At 37.8% G+C, this 20,787-nt stretch overlaps 2 protein-coding genes and 1 long non-coding RNA gene across 3 annotated transcripts in view; 1 reads left to right on the plus strand and 2 right to left on the minus strand.

Annotated features, from left to right (window-relative positions):
• Positions 1-5,278, minus strand: part of slc22a5 (solute carrier family 22 member 5) — a 10,502-nt gene extending 5,224 nt beyond the window's left edge. The window contains exons 1-7 of the mRNA XM_015037493.1: positions 4,445-5,278; positions 4,256-4,359; positions 2,528-2,682; positions 2,286-2,457; positions 2,081-2,207; positions 1,229-1,323; positions 844-1,058 (exon numbers count right to left, since the gene is read on the minus strand). Coding sequence (XP_014892979.1) covers positions 844-1,058; positions 1,229-1,323; positions 2,081-2,207; positions 2,286-2,457; positions 2,528-2,682; positions 4,256-4,359; positions 4,445-4,834 — 1,258 coding nt within the window. The 5' untranslated portion in view covers positions 4,835-5,278. The remainder of the gene's footprint in view (positions 1-843; positions 1,059-1,228; positions 1,324-2,080; positions 2,208-2,285; positions 2,458-2,527; positions 2,683-4,255; positions 4,360-4,444) is intronic.
• A 5,102-nt stretch (positions 5,279-10,380) lies between these two features.
• Positions 10,381-20,543, plus strand: LOC106950558 (solute carrier family 22 member 4-like). The gene is made up of 10 exons (XM_015037496.1): positions 10,381-10,883; positions 11,208-11,311; positions 12,817-12,971; positions 13,067-13,238; positions 15,134-15,260; positions 16,228-16,325; positions 16,973-17,187; positions 17,267-17,449; positions 19,246-19,381; positions 20,044-20,543. Exons 1-10 carry the CDS (start codon positions 10,452-10,454, stop codon positions 20,141-20,143), a joined length of 1,722 nt encoding a protein of 573 aa, XP_014892982.1. The 5' UTR covers positions 10,381-10,451; the 3' UTR covers positions 20,144-20,543.
• On the minus strand, positions 15,778-16,803 carry LOC106950560 (uncharacterized). The gene is made up of 2 exons (XR_001425636.1): positions 16,465-16,803; positions 15,778-16,350 (listed from the first exon to the last, which is right to left on the minus strand). It is a non-coding gene; the product is annotated as an uncharacterized LOC106950560 (long non-coding RNA).
• Positions 20,544-20,787: the final 244 nt, after the last annotated feature.

The raw sequence follows: 20,787 nt of genomic DNA on the forward strand, positions 1-20,787 counted from the left end.
TAGCGACACAAATAATGGCAGAATGAATCCAAAACATTTATAGCAGCTGCTATGATGCTACTGAATATTTCAATGCATTAGGTGCTAAAAAAGACTAACTGCTGAGAGCAAGTTCTGAAAACAGACTTGTTTGGGGGAAGCAAACTCAATCTATTTTGGAGAAAATGTTTGTGTTTTACAGTTGAAAGGACATTTTCAACCATGGTTTACAGTTTTTACTTTGCATTTTAAGTTTAGAGGCTAAATGTGTTCCTTTGCTGCCACTTTTACTTCAGCTGAAATCACCTTAAACAAAGAATGCGAGTTGCTCACATAATCAACACGTTTCTCGTCTTCTGGTAAACTTTGAGTTTGCAGAGTCAGCAGTCAGGTATCAGTTTGAACACAATGTCTGAGTATTTTACCTGACACAGCTGTTTATCGTGCACATGTGCACAGCCAGCACAACTTTACAGGTCTTCACCTTGAAAACAGTTATAACAAGCTAAACATTGCCCTGTTTAAACATGAATAAATAATCTGAAGTACATGATTGCTGTGCCGATGGAAGAAAGTTATTTTTACACACTTTCTTCATCTGACATTTCAGAGAATATGCAAATTTCATAAAATAGTGAATACATTTTTTTCTTTTAAATTAAAATAGATTTCAGAATTAAAACCCAACTTTTCAAAGATTAAATAGCTTATAAAACAAGATTTTTTTTTTCTATTTCCACCCCTTTTAAACATGAGAACGATACCTTAAACATTGAAAGGGAATTTTTTTGTAATTTTACCATCTAGCCAAAGTGTTCCTATTCCTAAAATGTTCTATAATGTAATCAGATTAAGAAGTCTTACTGTCAGGGATTAACTGGATGAGCAGAAGAACGCCTCCTCCGATAACAAGGAAGGTTGACAGAATCACTCTCCTTGGACATTTCCTCAGCAGACAGGTAGAAACTATATAGGCGGGAACTTCAGTAATCGCTGATAAAAAACAGTTTAGAAAAGGATTCCCACTCAGGTTAGAAGTGTTCAGGGATAACCCAAAATACCCAATGTTTATCGCCATCCTGAAAAGACAAAGAGAGTATTACATTTAAGGTTATATCCAGATTTTAATGGACAGATGGCTATATTTATGTATGTTTTTCTCTTTATGTACAACAATTGTTCTCTCATTTATCCATAAATGATGATCCCCAGAGAGTCAAATGTTTAAATTAAAAACTTTTATTCTCACCACAAAAGGAGACACATCAGTGTGATGCATCTGAGTTTACTGGACTTCAGGACATCAAGCATGGTGTATTTCTTCCCAGGTGGAATTTCCTCAACCTAAAATTAAATACATGTGCAAAGAAATATCTCCAATTCATCATGCATGTTTTTGTTTGTCCCACAGTGAGGCAAAGATTACATTGTTTAGTTTTGAAGTAATACACACAAAAATTAAATTAACAACAAACATAAGAGTTTTGAATATTGTATTTATATATGTTTTTTAAATTAATATAGAAAATGGTGTGTATTTTTCTCTTGCACTGCGGTTGTTTGTCTCTATAAGTTTTGCACATATTTTGTCCGTTGTTCTGCAATGGCTCACGCTCCGTCAGGATGTAGAAAATCTGTGAACATACATTTTCAAGTCCTGATACAAATGCACCAATTGAATCTAAGAATTATAGATAAATAAACCCTTAATCACATTCTACCTGTCCTGAAGTATCCAGTAATGTCATAAAATCATAAAACTTGACTTTAAAAATAACTTTGGAATCCATGAACATCCTTCTTAGAGCTGAAGGAGAATAGTTGAACCATTTTAATTTAGACTAGCGGAAAACAACAAAACAATAAAGAAATTAATGTGACAAACAATCACCATAATTCTATTAATCCAACCAGGCTTGTCGCTCATTCAGTGATTTCCTCTGTGTTTAAATCTCTTTCTGTGAAAAGCACACCAGAGATGAGGGGCCCTTGACCCCCAGCTAGCAGACACCGACCCTAAACATGGAAGTGACCAGAACACACTGTGGTTTCACAGCAACTGTAAAGAAAAAGACGCGGCGTGGACTGAGCCGAATCTCACCTCTGATTCTTTGAAGATGACTGACGGTGCCTGAACTTTGTTTTTCCTTGCTGCGTCTCTCACTATGACCTCCGCCTCCATCACTCTTCCTTGAGTAATCAGCCACCGAGGCGACTCTGGGATGAACCTGAACAAATAGTTTAAAACATTCATCACATTTTGAACATCATTCTAGAAATCGGTGTGAAATCCGTGACAAACCTACCACCACAAAGGGATGTAAACCACAGAGGTTGCTGACAGAACGGCTAGCAGGGTTCTCCAGTCTCTGATGCCGAATGCGATCCAAGGAAGGGTCATGTAGCCGATGCAGTAAAACAGGAAGGCCCCGAGGGTTGTGAAGAGGACTCGCATGGTTTTACTCAACAACTCCGTACCTATCAGAGGATTAAAGAAAAAGCCTCAAATGCACTGATAAACAAATATTACAGGTTCATATTTACTTACCCAGTACAAATGCAGAGATATAGATGGATATCTGAGAGGCTCCAACAAACAGGAACATGACACAGAAAATCCTCCATGACTGGGAGAATGACTGAAGCAGAACAGAGAGAGACTGAGCCCCGAGAGAGATGAAGACAACTTTCTTCCTTCCAAACCTGCAGGACGACAACAGGTTCATCTCATTAGCTTTGAATTAAAACATATTGAAGCAATTTAGATGAACTACAATAATTCAAAATAAAGAAGCTAAATTTGCACTAAATGTGTTTTTTGAACTAATGTGAGCATGATGCTTATTGGATTATCCTGGTTAAAGGTTAAATTATTACTCATAAGAAGCATAAGTTCAAAAAAAGCCAGTTTATATACTAATTTTTTTAACCACTAATGTTCATAATTATCAATCTAGTCATGCAGTTGAAAGTAGATTTACATTTCCAAAAGTTCATACAAATTGTTTGAAGATGCTATATATGAATGTATATAGAGTTATGTTCATACAGACATATTTTGGAGAGACATCAAAAGAATACATTTTGAACAGGTGTTTACAAGGAAAACCTATTCTGAAAGATAATTCTGGAGAGAAATGCTAACATGACAGGAGTGTATGTACCATCACGACTGAAGTAACTGGCTCTGTGTAAAGAGCAGTTTGAAAGCATGTTGAAGTTTAGTGGTAGGAAAAAGTCTGGTTGAAAATGTAAACAAGTAGCATGAGTGAAGAATTAGAGGTGTGGACTGGATCAGTGCCTCAGGAGTCACTAAACTGACATTTTCACACTGAAAAAACTAAATCAAGTAATTTAGTTTCTAGCGCAAATATCTTAGTGGAGTTGAACTCTTCAATCTTAAAAAACACGAATCTGTTAAACAGTGTGTGTGTTTCTGATTGTAACTGTGATGTCAACACTTGGTAAATTGTCTGGAACCCTGAACCATTTTATTGCTCATAATCAGCTTTTTGTATTTGCAATAGGAAGGTCATGGGTTGCTGACCTCTTGACCCTTGTAACCAGATCTCTGGGGGTTAAATAAGGGTCAGCCCTCTCTGACTTAAACTTCATGAGAACAAAATGAGACACAAACCCAAAAATTCAACTTGTAAAACAATCTGGGCTTCTTTAGTACCTCAGCAGAGCCACAAACAGATCATTTATGAAAAAAGGCTGATTTTCCTGGGGTGAAACATTTTAATTGGTTTTATGAAATATTCCAGTTGTATGTGGAACAGTTTCAGTTTTCATTACCTGTAAAAATTATGAAAATGAACAAAATAAAATCTTAAAATACATCACTATGTGCACAATGATAAATAAAAATGCACAAGTTTCTCAATTATTGAAATAAATTAACTCTGCTACTTTATAGGGAGGCAGCATATTTAAAAAATGAATGCCCTGTGAATATAATACCACCACATTTCATATGTTGAAAGAAAAACAGTTATCGCTGACTTGTGAAGAAAATAATTGCTCCAAATAACCTGACTAAAAACGCATTTACTGCAACAGAAGATGGCGCTGTTGTCTTTGTCAGCAGTGGATCTGAAATCTTCAGCAGACTTCACTAGGTGGTTTAATCAGGACTTAGTTTTCTTAAAGCAACAGCCATTAACACGTGTTTGATGCCACAGTGGCTGGGACAAGCTTATAAAATGTTACTGAACAGAAGATCATGCTCTGCAGAATTAAAAGTTGTACAAATTTCTTGAATTGGATGAAATACCTGTCAGAAAGTTGTCCTGAGATTAGAGAGCCAAACAAATATCCCACAAACAGGGTTGAAGATGCAAAAGGAACTTTCCATTGGTTGTCACAGACGAGGTTCCACTGCAGACACACAAAGGTTAGAAACAAAACTACAAAACCCAGCAGAACATGAAAAAACCAACATTAAATGGACCTTCATACTGACCTCAGTGACTATTGTGGACTGGTAAACTTCTTTGCTGTAGTTCCATCCATCTAAACATCCTTCTAGTGGCAGATTAGTGAGATTAACGTCCCTCCCAGGAATATAACCCTGGTCAGAGAGATTTTTAACCGCAGCCAGATTATATCTGCTGCACTGGCTGTGAACTGCTTCATCACCCACTGCTGTGAAGGGAATGATGGCGTTTCTCCATTCCTCGGTCAGGTTGACATCTGGAACGAGACAGCTGTGTTTTGGAGCTGCTCCTGCAAAGATGATGTAAAGTCCGTTGAATCCGGTTGATACAAAAACTGTGTTCAAGAGGAAGAAAGTGAGCCAGAAGTAAGGACCGATTTGTCCAAGAAATGCAGTTTCCTCATCGTAGTCTCCCATCTCCCCCTGCCTTGTTCACAGTGAAGTGTGGTGTCCCTCCTCAGCTCCTCAGCTCAGTGCCAGAGTTATAGGGTTGAGCTCTCTGTGGGGTAGAGTGGACTGGGTCCCTCGGTGGGCCGGAGTCAGAATTGAAAAATTTCCATTTCCAAGTCCTGTGAGTATTAAACCAGCTGTGTGCAGCACAAGTTTCTATACCAAATCGAAATCTTCTCTAAGGCCGGTTGACCCACTTGGAGCCTTCACTAAGTGATTTGATTTGCTGGAAGTAAAGTAAATTAAAGCTCCAGAGACGTTATCCTACTGTACGTACCCTGCAACCCACACGACCATGAAAAGGTTCCTGCTGTGGTATTTTCTCTAAACAGCATTCCTCACTTTTAAATACTCCAAGTAGTCCACATGACTGTACTCTAAATGTTGCTAAGTAGCGCTAAGACTCTTGTTGGACTGTGTTAAAACAGACTGTTGAGGGAAACCTGCCTTTATGGAAAGTCCTACTGAAACTGTATCAATTGGATGTTTGCTTTGCTATCTTAAAGATAAACTCTTAACTCACATGGTCCCTGAGAAACCACACATATTTTGCAGACCAGCGTTTGTGGAACGACACATGAATCTGTTGGGTCAGAATGTGTATTGATGTTTTTACAACTGTGTCTTTGGAAAACAAGAAAAGTAGACCTACTGTGTGTAGATCTTCATTTCTACAGTTACAGACTGTAACTCTAGAGGGAGACATTAAATTCTGTCTGCACAGCAGCCACAGCTAACGGATTACATAATCAGTTTTAACCAAATAAAGCTTTCTGTGTTGGTGGCTTACTCGCAAAATTAGGGAACAGATGTTCCCAATGAAGTCAGGTTTTTGCTGTGTGTCGTGTTCAAGACGTCCAACTGCAGGTTTTTCTGTTTTCCTCAGAAATAATTCAATAAACTTCACAGAGAAAACTTCTGTGCATTCTGCTGGAGGACTGAGAGCTGCACCGCTTCATGCACTTAGTATTCTAGACACAAACATTTAGAAAACAGCAAACAGATGTGAAGAACAACCTCTGAATTACAAATGAATTAATGTGTCAACATGGTTTTAAGGAATTTCTACACTCCTTTTAAAATCAATTAGCTTAATCAGTGCATTGATTATTAATCATCAGGACTGTATTCAGAGTCTCCAGACTGCATTATTTCCACTTCCACTCTGATTACTAAATGTCACATTTAGTAAAGTGACAGCTTAGTTGAGTTTTTTTATCCTACATAGACAGCTAATCAAACTTTGGAATCTGATCCCAGTTGTCAGCTGACTTCACAAGTTTAGAAATGGTTTAGTTGTGAAAACATAACTCCTGTTCAGTTTTCTGGTCTTTTGAAATTATTTTTTAGATATCATTATGTTTCTCTGTAAAATTATAATATAAATGATATAAAACAAATATGCAGCTGAGGAAGAAGTCAGGACATCTTATCCTATTATTGGTTGAAAATACTTCCATAAAGTGCTTCTGCAGGTCTCCTGCATTCCTCTAGGAAAGCACAGATATAGTACCAATAAGGCCAATAACCGATACCTACCAATATCGTCTAGGTTAGATTTTCTTACACTTTTGATAGTGTAAAAGCAAACACACCACCTACGCTGCTTCTTAGCTTTAGTTAAACACTCGTACAATCTTGTACCATCATCACTGTTACATGAACCTACAAATACCACATGCTAACAGTTTCCTGAAACCAAACGGAAGCAAACATCGGTTTGTAATATCGGCCCAGTTTTACATACCTGGTCCATACAGACATGTTAAAACATGACATATGGGCAATATATTGTGCATTATTAATAGATATATAGAGCTTCTTGTTTATACCAACACCTGGTTTTCCATTTTTTAGTTCTCAGGTCGTTTTTGTTAGATTTACTGGTTTGTTTTTGGCCATTGTCATGTTGCTCTTTCCAACCTCTGCAACAACTTTATTTCTTTCCTCAAACCCCCATGATGCAAAGTAGAGTTCATGGTAAAGTTCATGATGTTGAGCTGGCTGGGTTCAGCTGCAGCAAACTGACTTCCACCTCTGTGCTTCACAGTTCCTCTCCTGGTATGCTGGATTAGGATTAGGTTAAAGACGAACGCTTCCTCTGATTTGATGTCCAGATGGCTCAAGTTTGGATTAATCTGCCCAAATAATATTTTACCAGGACTGCTGGTCCTTGTCCAACTTCTCTCTGGTAAACTTCTGATTGCAGAGTAGTTCCATATCATCATTTGCAATAGTCTAGTTTAGGTCTCATGATGACATTTTAGGGATTTTGGGGATGTTATGATGTGATTTCATTGCGACAGATCTGGGAATGTTTGCTATTAAATTTTACTGAAAGTTTTTTTCCCTTCAGCTTTATAGGTTTCTTATGTGTATTTTGGGAAATTCTCGAGATTAATATTGAATATCCATCTGTCCAATTGCATAAAACTAAAGCAAAAAATATTTTAAAAGAGTCTCCTATTTTGTTTCACATCTGGATGCAGATACGCAGGCTGGCAACAAAATGTTCTTTGGATTACCGTCAAGTTTCACGGCAGAATTTAATTTTCTGATATTTTACTTACATTTTGCCTTTAAATTAATTTCCTTCCAGAGAATTATGTATTTTTTGTCCACTTGAAAATGTATTTTTGTTTTTAACATTTTTCTCACTATAAAATAATTAATTCCATCGACAGTCTGTGAGGAACAGCATCAATTCCTGCTGAGTTTATTTTGTGTGTGATGAAGTCTGTTGCAGTGTGTGTAATCATTAACATGTGCTTTAATACCAGATGTTACTAGTTCATAGTGCACACAGTCAGAGTCATGACTGTGTGCACGTGACAAAATATACAAGCACAAGGATTCAGTCAAACCATTAAGGGTCTGGTTTATTTTAAAGCTTATTTTAGCTTTAGTTTCCTGCACATATGTTGCAGAAGCAAAATGTTGGTAAAATTAAACCGTTACTTTAATTATCAGACAGCTTGAGATGGGCACCAGCTGACCCTGCAAGGATAAACATGTTAAATAATGGATGGACTTTAATTATCAATCTGACAATAATTTGGGGATAAACTGTGTATGTCTGTGTTTTAATGGACTTGGAAAAATTTTCCAGAAATGAGGTTCTGCTTAGCCAGATTCCTGCCTTCGGCACTTTTTGAACTGCCTTGTTGCTGAAAATGTGCTACATAAAATTACCTTACTGCAATTGTATTACATTATGTGTAACATCAAATGAAAACAGAGCATATTTAAAAACTTGCAAAGTCTTATTTTTTTATTTATAACTGATTTGTTTGTAAATGTCTTTGTGTCCACAGCACCCCCTTGTGGACGCCTGGAACCTTGCCTCCTGCTGCCTTGGTAGCATGTGTTGCCCCCAAATATTCTCTTTATTTAAATACAGCATCCATCTTTGAAAAGTAAATGTTGTTCACCCAAGTAAAATAAAACACAAGCAACGAAAAGCCATGAGAACATTTGTCCTTATGGACCTGCCACCTTTAAGGTTTTGGGTGTTTTTGGAGTTTGGTTGCAAATGGGAGTGGGAATTTACGTCTAATAATCCTACATGCAGAACATTTCTCTTACCAAAAAGAGCATCACTTTAACATGGACTATATTACATATAAAGCTCTGGAGTCACATATTGTTCAGAGGCATCAGGTTTGTGTTTGATGACTCAAACGCTGCAGGCTGAGAGGATCCGTTTTGTGCCTGAGTTTAAGAGGATCACCTCAAGTTGCAACAGATGAACTGATGACTTGTGTTTGAATTTTACTGCACAGTTTAAATTTAACTCATTTTTCTAGAGTCATTGAACAATTTAATCAATTCCTTTAAGATGCTAAGTTGTAGTTTTCCCAAGATAGCTTAACATCCACTTAGACAAGAACGAGGCTTCTGAGTTGGTTTTGTTTAGGACATATGACTATTTTTCTGTTTGACATGACCTCCAAACTTCACTAACTCAAACGTTTAAAGAGTATGATAGCTGACGCAGCTGCAGCCTTTAATGACAGTGGACACTAAACTGGAATACTGGATCTGAGTATTGAGAATCAGTCTCAGTTGGCCTCAGGGACTTGAGTAAACTCTCAGCCATCCACAAGCAGAGAAAAGAAGCCTGTTTCAGCTTGTGCTGGACAGGTGATGACTCCAAATCTACAATAGCTTAAGACCAAACATATTTTCCCTCGGGGTCGGGTTCGGGTTCTTGCCTTCGGTTCTTGTGTTTATTTGAGGTTAGTTGTATCTTATATCTTCAAGTGAGAGATTGTGTTTTGTCTTCGGTGAACAGGAATAATCCACAGGTCTGGGATGGAGAGAATAAATAAAAGTTCATCTGATCAACTATGAAACAAGCTGTGAGAAAATGGGTACAAGCGTTTTGACCTTGAACATAAAGCGAGGAGCTGAAACAGTCTTCTTATTTTTATTTATTTTGACATAAATATGTATTGTTCATACCTATCTTAAATACAGCTATGCTCATTTATTACGACGGTTTTCCTGGAATCTCTTGGGTTCAATAACACTTTGCCCCTTTTGTGAACCAACATGAGGTCACCGTTTTTATTTGTGTAATGATTACAAAATGGAAGCTGTTAAAATATCAATTTGCTGTTATTATTGACTGAATGTCAAAGTTTCTCTTAGTTGGGACCAGTAACCTCTGAGTTAAACACTCTGGTTCCTAGACTCTTTGAAAAACACTGCATGCTATAAAACACTTTATGTCTGTTTTACTCTTATATGATCTGTTTAAACCAAGTGAGGTTCAAGGGCTTCAACCATGATGGCCGAGCAGGCAGTGTGGTTTCTTTTTTATTATAAATTTGGCAATGTTGCTAAATTTATTAGAGGGGAAGATGAATAAGCATTTTTATTTTTAAGCTATGATGTGTCATTGGAATGCCTCAAAAGTGAAACTGGACTTTGTTGCAGAAAATTAAATTCTAACAAAAGTAGCAAAAAGTGAACTTAAGGATCAGTTTTATGAAAACTCAGACGAGTCAACACTTTGAGTGAACCTAATTGTGTGCATTTATACTGGACTGTTCTTTAATTGATGTTATTGACAAACTTAATGGGATTTTCTGACTTTTAGAAGCAATTCCTACTGGACAGCAACTGGACATAGATGGGGAATGTTCTGCTTTCCCTTCCCAAAATTCATTTTTGGATATCTCTGAATCCTCTATAATTATCAAAAATACAAACATTACTTAGAAATTTTGTTTGAATTTGTTTTTTGGGACAGAATGTGCATTTCTACCTTGAAAAGCGCCTGCAAGTTGTAATATAACATAGTCGATTTTTTTCTACTTAAATGTTAATGACCAAAAAGGAAAAGTAAATGACTGAACTTTGTACAAATTTTCTCTCCTTAAGTCTGTGAGAAGTCTGTATTTGTGAGGTCAGTTAATTATTGTATATTTGTGGTTTGGCCTACAAAGAACAGGCTTCTTCAGAATGAAAAAGCTAAAGACTCTCCTGAAACCTAAGAGGGCGGGATGGATTTTAGCTGAAACAGAACAGCTTCAGAGAAACCCGGACTTCATTCATTCCGCTGTTTCCCAACTCCAACATGCTACCGGAGTCTTCCGCCGCCAACAAAGCCACTGCTTACGAGGCGGCGACCGCCTTCCTGGGAGAATGGGGACCTTTCCAGCGGCGGGTCTTTTTCCTCCTCAGCCTGAGCGTCGTCCCCATTGGACTCACCGCCTTCTCCATCGTGTTTCTGGCCGACACGCCGGATCACCGCTGCGCGCTGCCCGCGCACCTGAACCTCAGCGCGGCGTGGAGGAACAGCAGCATCCCGCTGGAGGAGGATGCGAACCGCGACGGCGCTTTGGTGCCCAGCAAGTGCTCCAGATACAAAGTGGAGAATTTATTGAATTACTCGGAGAGAGGCTTGCTGCCTGGAGCCGACGTTAATCTGTCTAATGTGCCGAAAGAAGGCTGTCTGGACGGATGGGAGTTTGACCACAGCGTGTATACTTCTACCATCGTCTCTGAGGTGTGTTCAGCTTCCGACTCATCGGATGATGCTACTGATGCCAGTGGAAATACAAACCTACCAAATTACTTAATCTTATAACGAGGTTACATGGAAATCCAATTTTATTAGTATAGTTAAAAATGATGGTAGTTGTGCAAATATTCTCAAAAGTTAAACCTTTTTAGCTACATTTGACAAATATTTGTGTGTGATGCATTTTAAATCTCATTTTTATTAAACCGTCTTAATTTTTTTCTTAATGTGTATTTTATCTGTGCATGATTTCCTGATCTAATCTATACTGCTTGTTTCCACACGTTTTTATTTTCCTGTCCTATGCAGTGGAACCTAGTGTGTGATGAAAGCTGGAAGAGGCCATTGACGTCTTCCATCTTCTTCGGTGGTGTTTTCACTGGCTCATTAATTTCTGGACAACTCTCTGACAGGTGGTGGACCTGTTTGTAGTTTTAGAGAAAGATGGCAGCATGAATCATTTTGTAACCTACAAGTTCTCCATGAATACAGAAGGGAAGCTTAGGGGGATGCACTCACATAAATAATTAAAAAATCCTGAAGCAGACAAGATTTTTCTGACTGGTCAGTCCTGTTCGTTAAATGCAGGAAATCTTAATGCCCATATTTGGTCTATAAATGCATTAACTCACTACATACAATAAGATTTTTTTGACTATTAAATTACCTGACGCTTATTTTTTTCCTCTTATGTTTTAGAAAATTGTGGAAGTTGTCAAAATTGGACCCATCAGGTTAGATTTTAAGGAAAAATCCTCAGTACTCAGGAAAACCTGATCACTGCATCTGTAGGTTTAACCTTTGACTAAGATAATCATTGTACAGAAGTTTACCCAACACTCAAGACAATCTTCTGTCTGAGTTTGACAAGACAAGATGCCGCTCTGTCAATCAGTCACAAACTTTCAACAATGAAACACCCGAGTCAAGTCTTAGCTCAACATGAGCAAGATGATCTGAGTGAAACTGTTGAGGTTTCAGAACGATGTGGAACAGACATCCTGTAGAGGTGCTTCCCTGATCATGGACATATCAGAGAAATCAAATAAGATATCACCAAGAGAAGAGTGAACCTCCACAAGTCCAGATCTTTTGATGTAAAATAATAGAATCGTTCAGTTCTATTCTTTGAACTGAATGATTTCCTGAACAGAAATCATTCAGTTCAGGAAATATAACAGATTAGAAATATTCCCTATTGTCCCACTGAGGGGAAATTCAGAAACAATGGGCTCCTGTTCCAGATATGAGCATGATAGGTGTTGAAGATAAAACTACAAACAGCAGCAGGACACATTGTGAAGTTGCTGTCTGAAACTGTTGGAGTATTTTTCACAGTAAAATGAGTTGCAACTTAAAGTGTAACTAACTCGTTTCAGAAAGCACAAAACCATCCCTGACAAATGTTGAAAGATTTCAGCAAAGTGGGAAGAGCCAAGAGACAAATGGGTTTAATATGTGAGCAGGGTGGTGTGCACAAACTGAGTTATACCAGGTTTGTTTGGATGAATGGAGCAAAATCCATTCATCTACTGTAAGAGGCGTTTAACAGGATACCCAAGGTGTTCAACACAAATTAGTTTAAAAGTCAGTCTTCTTATTGTGAGGATATTTATGGAAAGTTTATTTAGCTTCCCAAAAATACACCTCAGAAGAATATCTGTGTGCAGGTACAAATGTAACTTTATTTTCACCAATTTTTTATGTCTACAGATTAAAATATGTGTTTTGAGAGTCAATTTATCTATGCACTTAATGTCTTCTCACATTTTAAAAATTAGCCAATTCCTCTTAACACTGTTCCAAATAGTGGCCGTAGTCAAGCTATTATGAACTCGACTGACTGACTTTTTGTCATGTCCTCACTTTATACAATCTGTTTACTTCCCAACTAATTTATGCTGAATGTTAATTTCAGGTTTGGGAGGAAGATTGTGATGTTTGCCACCATCGCCCTGCAGGCGGTCTCCAAATTCATTCAAGTGTTCTCTCCAAGCTGGATCGTTTTCTGTGCTTTGTATTTCATTGTGGGGATGGGCCAAGTTTCAAATTATATTGTTGCATTTGTTTTAGGTAAATCAGCTCAAATGTTTCCAAATTATTCATTATTACTTAAACGCAGTTTAACAAATGTGCCTGAAATTTGTCTGTAATGGGCTTGCTTTGAGGAATGGAGGTTCTGGGCCCTCGTACCCGAACACTTTTCTCCACGGCTGCGGTCTCTCTGTTCTTTGGTGTGGGCTACATGCTTCTGCCACTGATTGCGTTCTTCATCACCGACTGGAGGATGCTGCTGCTGGCCCTGATGCTGCCCAGCTGCCTGTGTATGCCTCTCTGGTGGTAGGTGGGTGTATGTTGCCATGTCTGTGTCCACTTTCTTCCAAAGTTTGAGTTTGACAATTTACTTACAGTACCTTTAGGTTTTTCTGAAATGAGCCTTTATTAGGACAATCAAATATGCTTTACATAAAATCTGTCATTTCCATTCACGCGCTGATAATGACAAGCTACTGGATCCGTCCTTTCTGGAGCAACAATCAATTATTAGTTTCTTTTTTAAATGTCTTATGTTCAGATTTTCCTTTTGAAATAAATTATGTAGTTAGTAAAAGTTTTTGCATTACCATTGAATTAACTGTGAATACTTAATCTAAAAATATAGATTTGAACCTTTTATGCATTTAGAGTGGTCTCAATTGTATTTATATCCTTACACATTTTTCAACAAGTTTTGGGATTTTCTTTTTAAACAAATCTGAAAATGTGCCGTGTGCATGAACTCAGCCCCACTAAGTGAACACCTTGTAGTTTCTGCAGCCATGAGTCTCTTTGTTATGCCTGGTTTGCATGTCTAGTGACTGACGTCCTTCTGAATTATTCTTTGTAAAAAAGCCACTCCATCAGTAGAGCATTTGTGAATATCAGTTTTCAACTTTTGCCACATTGACTGGGTTACTTTAACTCATACAAATGTTTTGTTGCTCAAGCTGTATAGTTACTGCTATGTGAATATCTGCTCCAGTTTCAAGTCTTTTGCAGTCCATCTTTCAATCAACTCTGACCAGCATCCCCGCAGCATGATACCACTTCCACCATGTTTCATGATAGGAACGCTCTTTTAGTGATGTGGATTGCTGTTTTTTTTTTTTTTTTACCATTTTAAATGTTTTCCAGAATAATTCCTTGGTATTATCTGACCAAAGCAAATTTTTCATGCGTTTGCCGTGTCATCTGCATGGTTTGTTACTGACTGTCATTTTAACTTATTTTAGCTTTTCTTGCACACTTGAAAGACATTTTTGGAAGGCATTATATTTTCTGTTTTGCCTTAAGATTAATCTACCTGAGGTACAGATCTCAGTTCAGATAAGCAATCGGTCTTGGCGTGTTTGTGGTTGCACCATTCTTCGTTTCAGATCATTAATGGACCAGTACACCCTGTGTTGTTCAAACATGACAGTGGGTAAAATAAGTACTGAACAAGTCAACAATTTTCAGCTGGTCTACCATTTGTGGAATAAATAATAATTTCAGTATTATTTATACTGAACTAAATAACAGAGGTGCTACATTTGCTAGTTATTTCACTTCTGAAATCAATTAGCTGCACTGGATTTTATTTAGGGGTGTCAGATGAAAAGAGGTATGAAAATGCACTCAGCACTTTAGACTTTTATTTGAAGATGGTTTTGGGTTGAATCATCAAAATGCAAAAAGAGATTCAAGGCGTCAGAATACATTTACAAGTCTCTGTAAAAGTAGGAATCTTCAGGATGTTTTTCCATGTTGGATTTGTACTTTCAAGTGTTTTTACTTGTTGGATTAAGAAAGCAAAGCATCCAATGTTAGTAGGATTACAGTCTCATTTCTGCATGGGGGCATAAGGGTTATGAAAACATTATTTCAGTATTTATGAAAACATTTGAGCCACGTTTGACAAACTGGCTTTGGTCACTCCAGTAATATTGTAAATATTACTACAGTCATCTGTTGGAATAACTGAAAAAATAAAGAACATCAATGTGATTTTTTAATGTGGAACATAAATATCTCCATAACTGAAGTCTATGAACCTGCTGTCACTGTGTCTGCACAGAGTGTGTTAATGTGATCAGAACCGGTCTGCTGCATCAGGCTCTGAAATACATTCTCTTGCATTTCATTATGTGCTCAGATTGATTTAGATTCATCACTAATCTCTAAAATAATTTAGCTTTTTTCTGACTTTGTTGCAGGTTCATTCCAGAGTCTCCTCGATGGTTGCTCTCTCAGGGGAGAACAGAAGAAGCCGAGGCCATACTCAGAAATGCAGCTGAAATGAACAACATTGAGCCTCCAACAGTCATCTTTAGCTCCTTACAGGTGAGAACATCCTTCATTAGAGAAATTAAAACATTTAGTTTCCTACAGCCTTAATATGTTGTAAAGACAAATTTGTTAATTTCTTAACAGCCTCTGGAGTATCAAGAATGAAACTACTTAGATTAGTTGTGAGTGGATGTAAATATATAGAAATATATTTTCAATTTTCAGTTTTTATGTGTTCTTGGAAGCAAAATGTATTCAGGAATGAGCTTCTTCTTATTAAAGGAACATAAACAATAATGTTCCTTTAACAATAAAGGAACATTGATCCCTTTACTGTTAGGGATACGACTCCTTGCGGTTTTTACTCTCTACATTTGGATTTCTGTCTTGCAAAAATACATGCACCATAAAATGTTCAACTTGCCTTGAAAACATTATAACCACAAAATCCAGTGGATAAATGTGAAGAGTAAGGAACATTGAAATATATGGAAGAAAACAATCTGGTCAAAAGAAGAACGTAACGATAACCTGTAAACAAACAAAATCCATCCCCACTGGAAACACGGTAATGGCAACATCATCCTGTGGGGATACTTTTATTTAATTGATTAGATTTTATGCTTGGACAAATGAAGCTGAATAGGAGACGATTTTCTAACCTAATGAAGCAGGTTAGAGGTTTACCTCTCAGGAGAACAATGGGCTGACAATTGCAGGCAGGACAACAATGTAAAGATGCCGATCACTGCATTATTTAGTAGTAAAAGGGCCCAGTCAAAGCCCAGATTAAAATTAACTGGAGAATCACTGGCAAGGATTGAACCATGCTTTTCACAACTGACTGAAGAAAAAAAAAGGTTTTCGCCTCTGGATGTACAAAGCTGGTAGAAACTACAAATTCCCTCCTCAAGTGACAGCGAACTCAAAAGCCTCAGTGTCATTACAGTACCGCTTGGCTGACATCTCAGCTTGTTAATTAGATGTCTGTTGTTGTTCTTCATGCTCCGCTGCTCCACAGAACAGAGTGAAGGCCAAGAAGAGGAGGCCCTGCAACATCTGTGACCTGCTCCGTTCCCCAAACATCCGCTGGATCTCGATCACGCTGTGGGTGATCTGGTGAGTCCATGCAGTCCCAGTGGGCCTCCACATTCCACACACACACACACACACACTACAGTTAGATACACACAAGCACACACTTCGATTAGATACAGTTCTGCACATGCAGTATGCACAGAGTCCTTCCATCTGTCACCTTTTGTTCATGCATCGTCTAAAGTAAATTTCAGAGCCTCTTTGTGAACATCAAAGACACGTCAAGTCCTGTGCAGCGACCGCCATGATGAAAACCAGGATTTATGCAATTACACAGCATGGATGGAGTGTGTGTCCTGAGTGGATCAACAGGACACACAGTGTTACTAGGAACCACGTTTCAAACTACAAGTTTTCATGGAATAGTTTTTACAAATACAGGACTTTTTACCTACCATAGAGCATAACAAAAGATTTGTAATGTTTAGGATTTGTCAAAATATGAAATGGTTAACTTTGTAAATATCACATAATAATGTATAAGATGTGGTTGTAAGTGACATTTGCTTGAATGGATATTTCTAATGTAGAAAATAAAAAAGCAACTTGCAGTGGAAACATTACAGCTAGTTTAAAATGCAATTATGCATTCAACAAATATAGAGTTAATATTCTGACTAAAATATTCTAACACATAAAGATTTAATATTTTTGTATTTATGCTTCAGGAACACCATCACCATCGCCTACTTTGCCCTTTCCCTGAACACGGCGAACCTCAACGGAAACCCCTACTTCAACTGCTTCCTGTCCGCCCTGATGGAGATGCCAGCCTACGTTCTGTCCTGGGTTATGTTTCGCTGGTGTTCCAGACGACTGAGTGTTTTCTCATCACTCTCCTCAGGAGGGTTGTTTCTACTCATCATACATCTCGTACCAGCACGTATGACATCACCGTTTACACAGTTTTATCATATTTTGTTGTATAAACTCTGATTAAATTCATGTTTTGTTCGCTGCAGACCTAGCTGCTCTGTCCATAACGTTTGAGATGTTGGGGAAGTTTGCGGTGTCCACTGCCTTTGCCGTTGCGTACGCCTACACTGCAGAGCTGTACCCCACTGTGCTGAGGAACACGGCTATCGGCGCCTGCTCCACGGCCTCCAGAATTGGCAGCATTATTGCTCCATACTTCATTTACTTACGTAAGTCTGCCATCTTCTTTTCCTTTGTTAGGTTAAGTTAAGAACTAATACATGTATCACGTGATTACACTAAGTTTTTATGATTTTCTCCTGATCTCTCTTGCCTTCTTGAAACACCTTTCTAGTTTTAATTAGTATTTTCAGGTGTCAATATGTTAAAAGGCCTTTGAATAAATATGTTTTTAGCTGTAATTTTAAGTAGCAACATTCAACTTTGTGTTTCTGGGGCACGAGTATGTGGCACAAAGGCATTCTTCAAACTAGAAAAATAAAAACTTGGCATTCACGTAAACAAAATGTAAACCATCTGGTTTACAGAAATAGTTAAAACAAAAAGATTGGATTATAAAGTTTATCTCGTTATTATGATGGAAGGAACCAAAATGCAAGTCAACAACCAGGAGATAAAGAAAACGTTTTAATTGAAAATACAAAAAACGTACAAAAAACTGGGAGGAGGCTGCAGGGATCCAGGGAACATGATGCAAACGGAGTAGGACAAGAAGAAGGAGCAAGGAGTGGGTGGAAGAGAGGAGGCTAAATACTGGGAGGGCTGGAACAACAGACCTGAGCTGATTGGCTAACAGGTGTCAGGTGTGAGGGGAGAGATCACACTGCAAAAAACTAAATCTCACCAAGTATTTTTACTTCAAATATCTTAGTACACTTAAAAAATTACAAAACTAACTTTAAAATAACTTAAGCAAGATTTAGGCACTTGTTTTAAGTAATTTCTTAATATTCTAGTTCCATTGGTAAATTATTTCACTTGTAACATGGGAAAAATGAATTAAGTGAAATAATCTACCAATGGAACTGGAGATCTTTCAAAAATATTAAGGAAATATTGACTTAAAATAAGCGTTTTAAGTCAATATAACTTGCTTAAAAACGTTACTTGTAAGTAAGTTTTGTTTTATTCCAAGTGTACCAAGATATTTACACTAGAAACTGGATTAAATTACTTGGTAACATTTTGTCTTTTTGCAGTGCAGAAAGCAGGCTGAAGGGAGAGAGAGAGAGAGGAAGGCACAAGGGGCGAGGGAGAGTAAACAAACAAGGGAACATGGAAAACCAATCTAACTGAAACAAATAATTACTAAAGCACAAGGAATAAATAAACAAAATATAACTAGATCAACTAAGACTGAAAAAAAACAGACACAAGGAAGCAGAAGAAAACAGATAATAATCAAAACTATGAGCCCAAAATCCAAAAACAACCCAAAGTCCTGATACTCATCTCCATTCAGTCAGCAGAATGGTAAGAGAGGTAAAACTAAATCTCCAGAGCTCATCGTTACCGACCTGCAGAAAGAAGGTCGGAAGCTCAGATTGTGGTTTGATTTCTGTGGGGAATTTGCATTTTCTTCACGTTTATGTTTTGGTTTTTATCGGGTGCTAACGCTTTAGCCCACAAACATGTTAGATGCCCATAGGGGTGAGTGTGTGCGTCTGTCTCTGGATATGGTCACCAGCTTTACTGACCCTACAGGGATAAGCAGGTGTAGATAATTGATGGAGATGAATACAGGGCACTGGAATTGAGGACTTATCTGTGTAACGCCACCTGCTGTGCTTTAAAATCTTTGTAATCGAGGAGGAAACCACATATTACAACCAAGAAGAGCCCAAGGCAGAAATACACTGTTAACCAGTCACTTGCAGACAAAAGCTCTCTGTAACTGTCTGACTTTAAATGTTTGTCTTGTTGTTTCCAGCAGCTGAGCAGTCCATTGATTGCAGACAAGGTTGTTTTTCACCATCCTTTCTCCTCGTTTGATGTTGCGACACAGGAACCTATTCGGTCTCCCTGCCTTACATCCTAATGGGAAGCCTGACCGCTGTGGCAGGGTTGCTGAGCCTCCTGCTGCCTGAGAGCTTTGGAATGCCGCTGCCGGACACAATCAGTCACATGCAGCAGTTCCCTGGGTAAGACTGACCCTCCAGGCCTCTGGCCAAATGACAACTTATTCATTTTAAATGTTTTACAGGCCTGATCTTGTCAACCTGACATGTTGGAGCTCTTCCTGTAAAACCAGACCAACCAGGAACAGAAACTAACTTTAGCATAATGAATAATCAAGCGAGGTCCCTCAGCAAAATGCTTGTTTGTGATTTTGAAAGTGTTTTCATTCTGTAATTATGTTTCTTTTTAATTATGTTTGTAAATATACATATGAATTGAACATAGCATTAGCTGTCAACATGAAGCTAATGAGAGAAAACTGCAGCTCTCTTCCCATTGAGAGTTAAAACCAGACATTTACACACTCTGAAAATAAATGTTTTTTTTCTTTTTTTTAATGAGATTTAAACTTTTTCTGTTTTAGGTCAGTCAGGCTCATTAAAAAACTGCTTTACCCGGTAAACACCAGAGTACTTGGTGCAGTATTTCTTTTATTTACTTTGATTTCGGAAACGTACGTATGCTAGTAGAACTATGCCTTCAAAAAAAGCTCAGATAATGAGTCAGTCCTTCAAATGCTTCATGTAGATTAATTGGCAACATGTGTGTGATGGATGCAGATGTGCTGAAACTGCACATCCTCATCATGGGTGAGATGACCACTTGCATTTTTATGTTTGTCCAGATGTTGTCAGAAGACACCAAACTCTAAATATGAGGAAAAAGCTGGGGAACAAAGGTCTCAGGTCAAGAGGAGCCGCCCTCAAATCAATCAGCAGCTATGAAGTGCAGAAATGAGAAAATCCATCTGATCAGGGAACCAAACAGAAAAAAACATTTTGAATGATTTTTTGTCCAACATTTCCTTGAAAATCATTAACATACCTGTTCCGTTCTCTACTGTGCATTATTGTTATCATTTCTCTCCATTAATACAACTTCAGCCATAGCTGATAAACTGAAAATGATGTAGCAGAATAAACAGTTTAGAAAGTAAAGTTACTCAAATACAGGTTACAGGTTTTACCTTAAATTTCGGTTTTACATACAACACTGTGAAATTGTCAGATTGTCTATATAATTTCTGATTTGATAAGAGTCACATGAACCTGTCCTCCTTTTTAGCAGTTCTCTAATAAATCATGCATTTTTGAAACTGTGATTCAAAAATGTACATTTGACTGACTTGTAATGACTTTCCTTATTTTTGATGTTACTTTGATTATGACTGTGCTTTAAAGTTACATATTGACCTGTGAGTATGGGTGGTAAAGCATTTTGACCACTGACAGGTCAAAATGGTTAGCTCTTTGTCATTTTGTTTTAAATAAGCAGGTCATCATCTTGGTCTTAAGTCAGGGTGATAAAATGTAAAAATGTGATGAGAATCAAATAGTGATGACTAGATGATGACTTGGTCAGCGCGGTT

The sequence above is a fragment of the Poecilia latipinna genome, unplaced genomic scaffold (assembly GCF_001443285.1).
Source record: "Poecilia latipinna isolate Pla-1442-1.1 unplaced genomic scaffold, P_latipinna-1.0 Scaffold407, whole genome shotgun sequence".
Classification (NCBI taxonomy): Eukaryota; Metazoa; Chordata; class Actinopteri; order Cyprinodontiformes; family Poeciliidae; genus Poecilia; species Poecilia latipinna.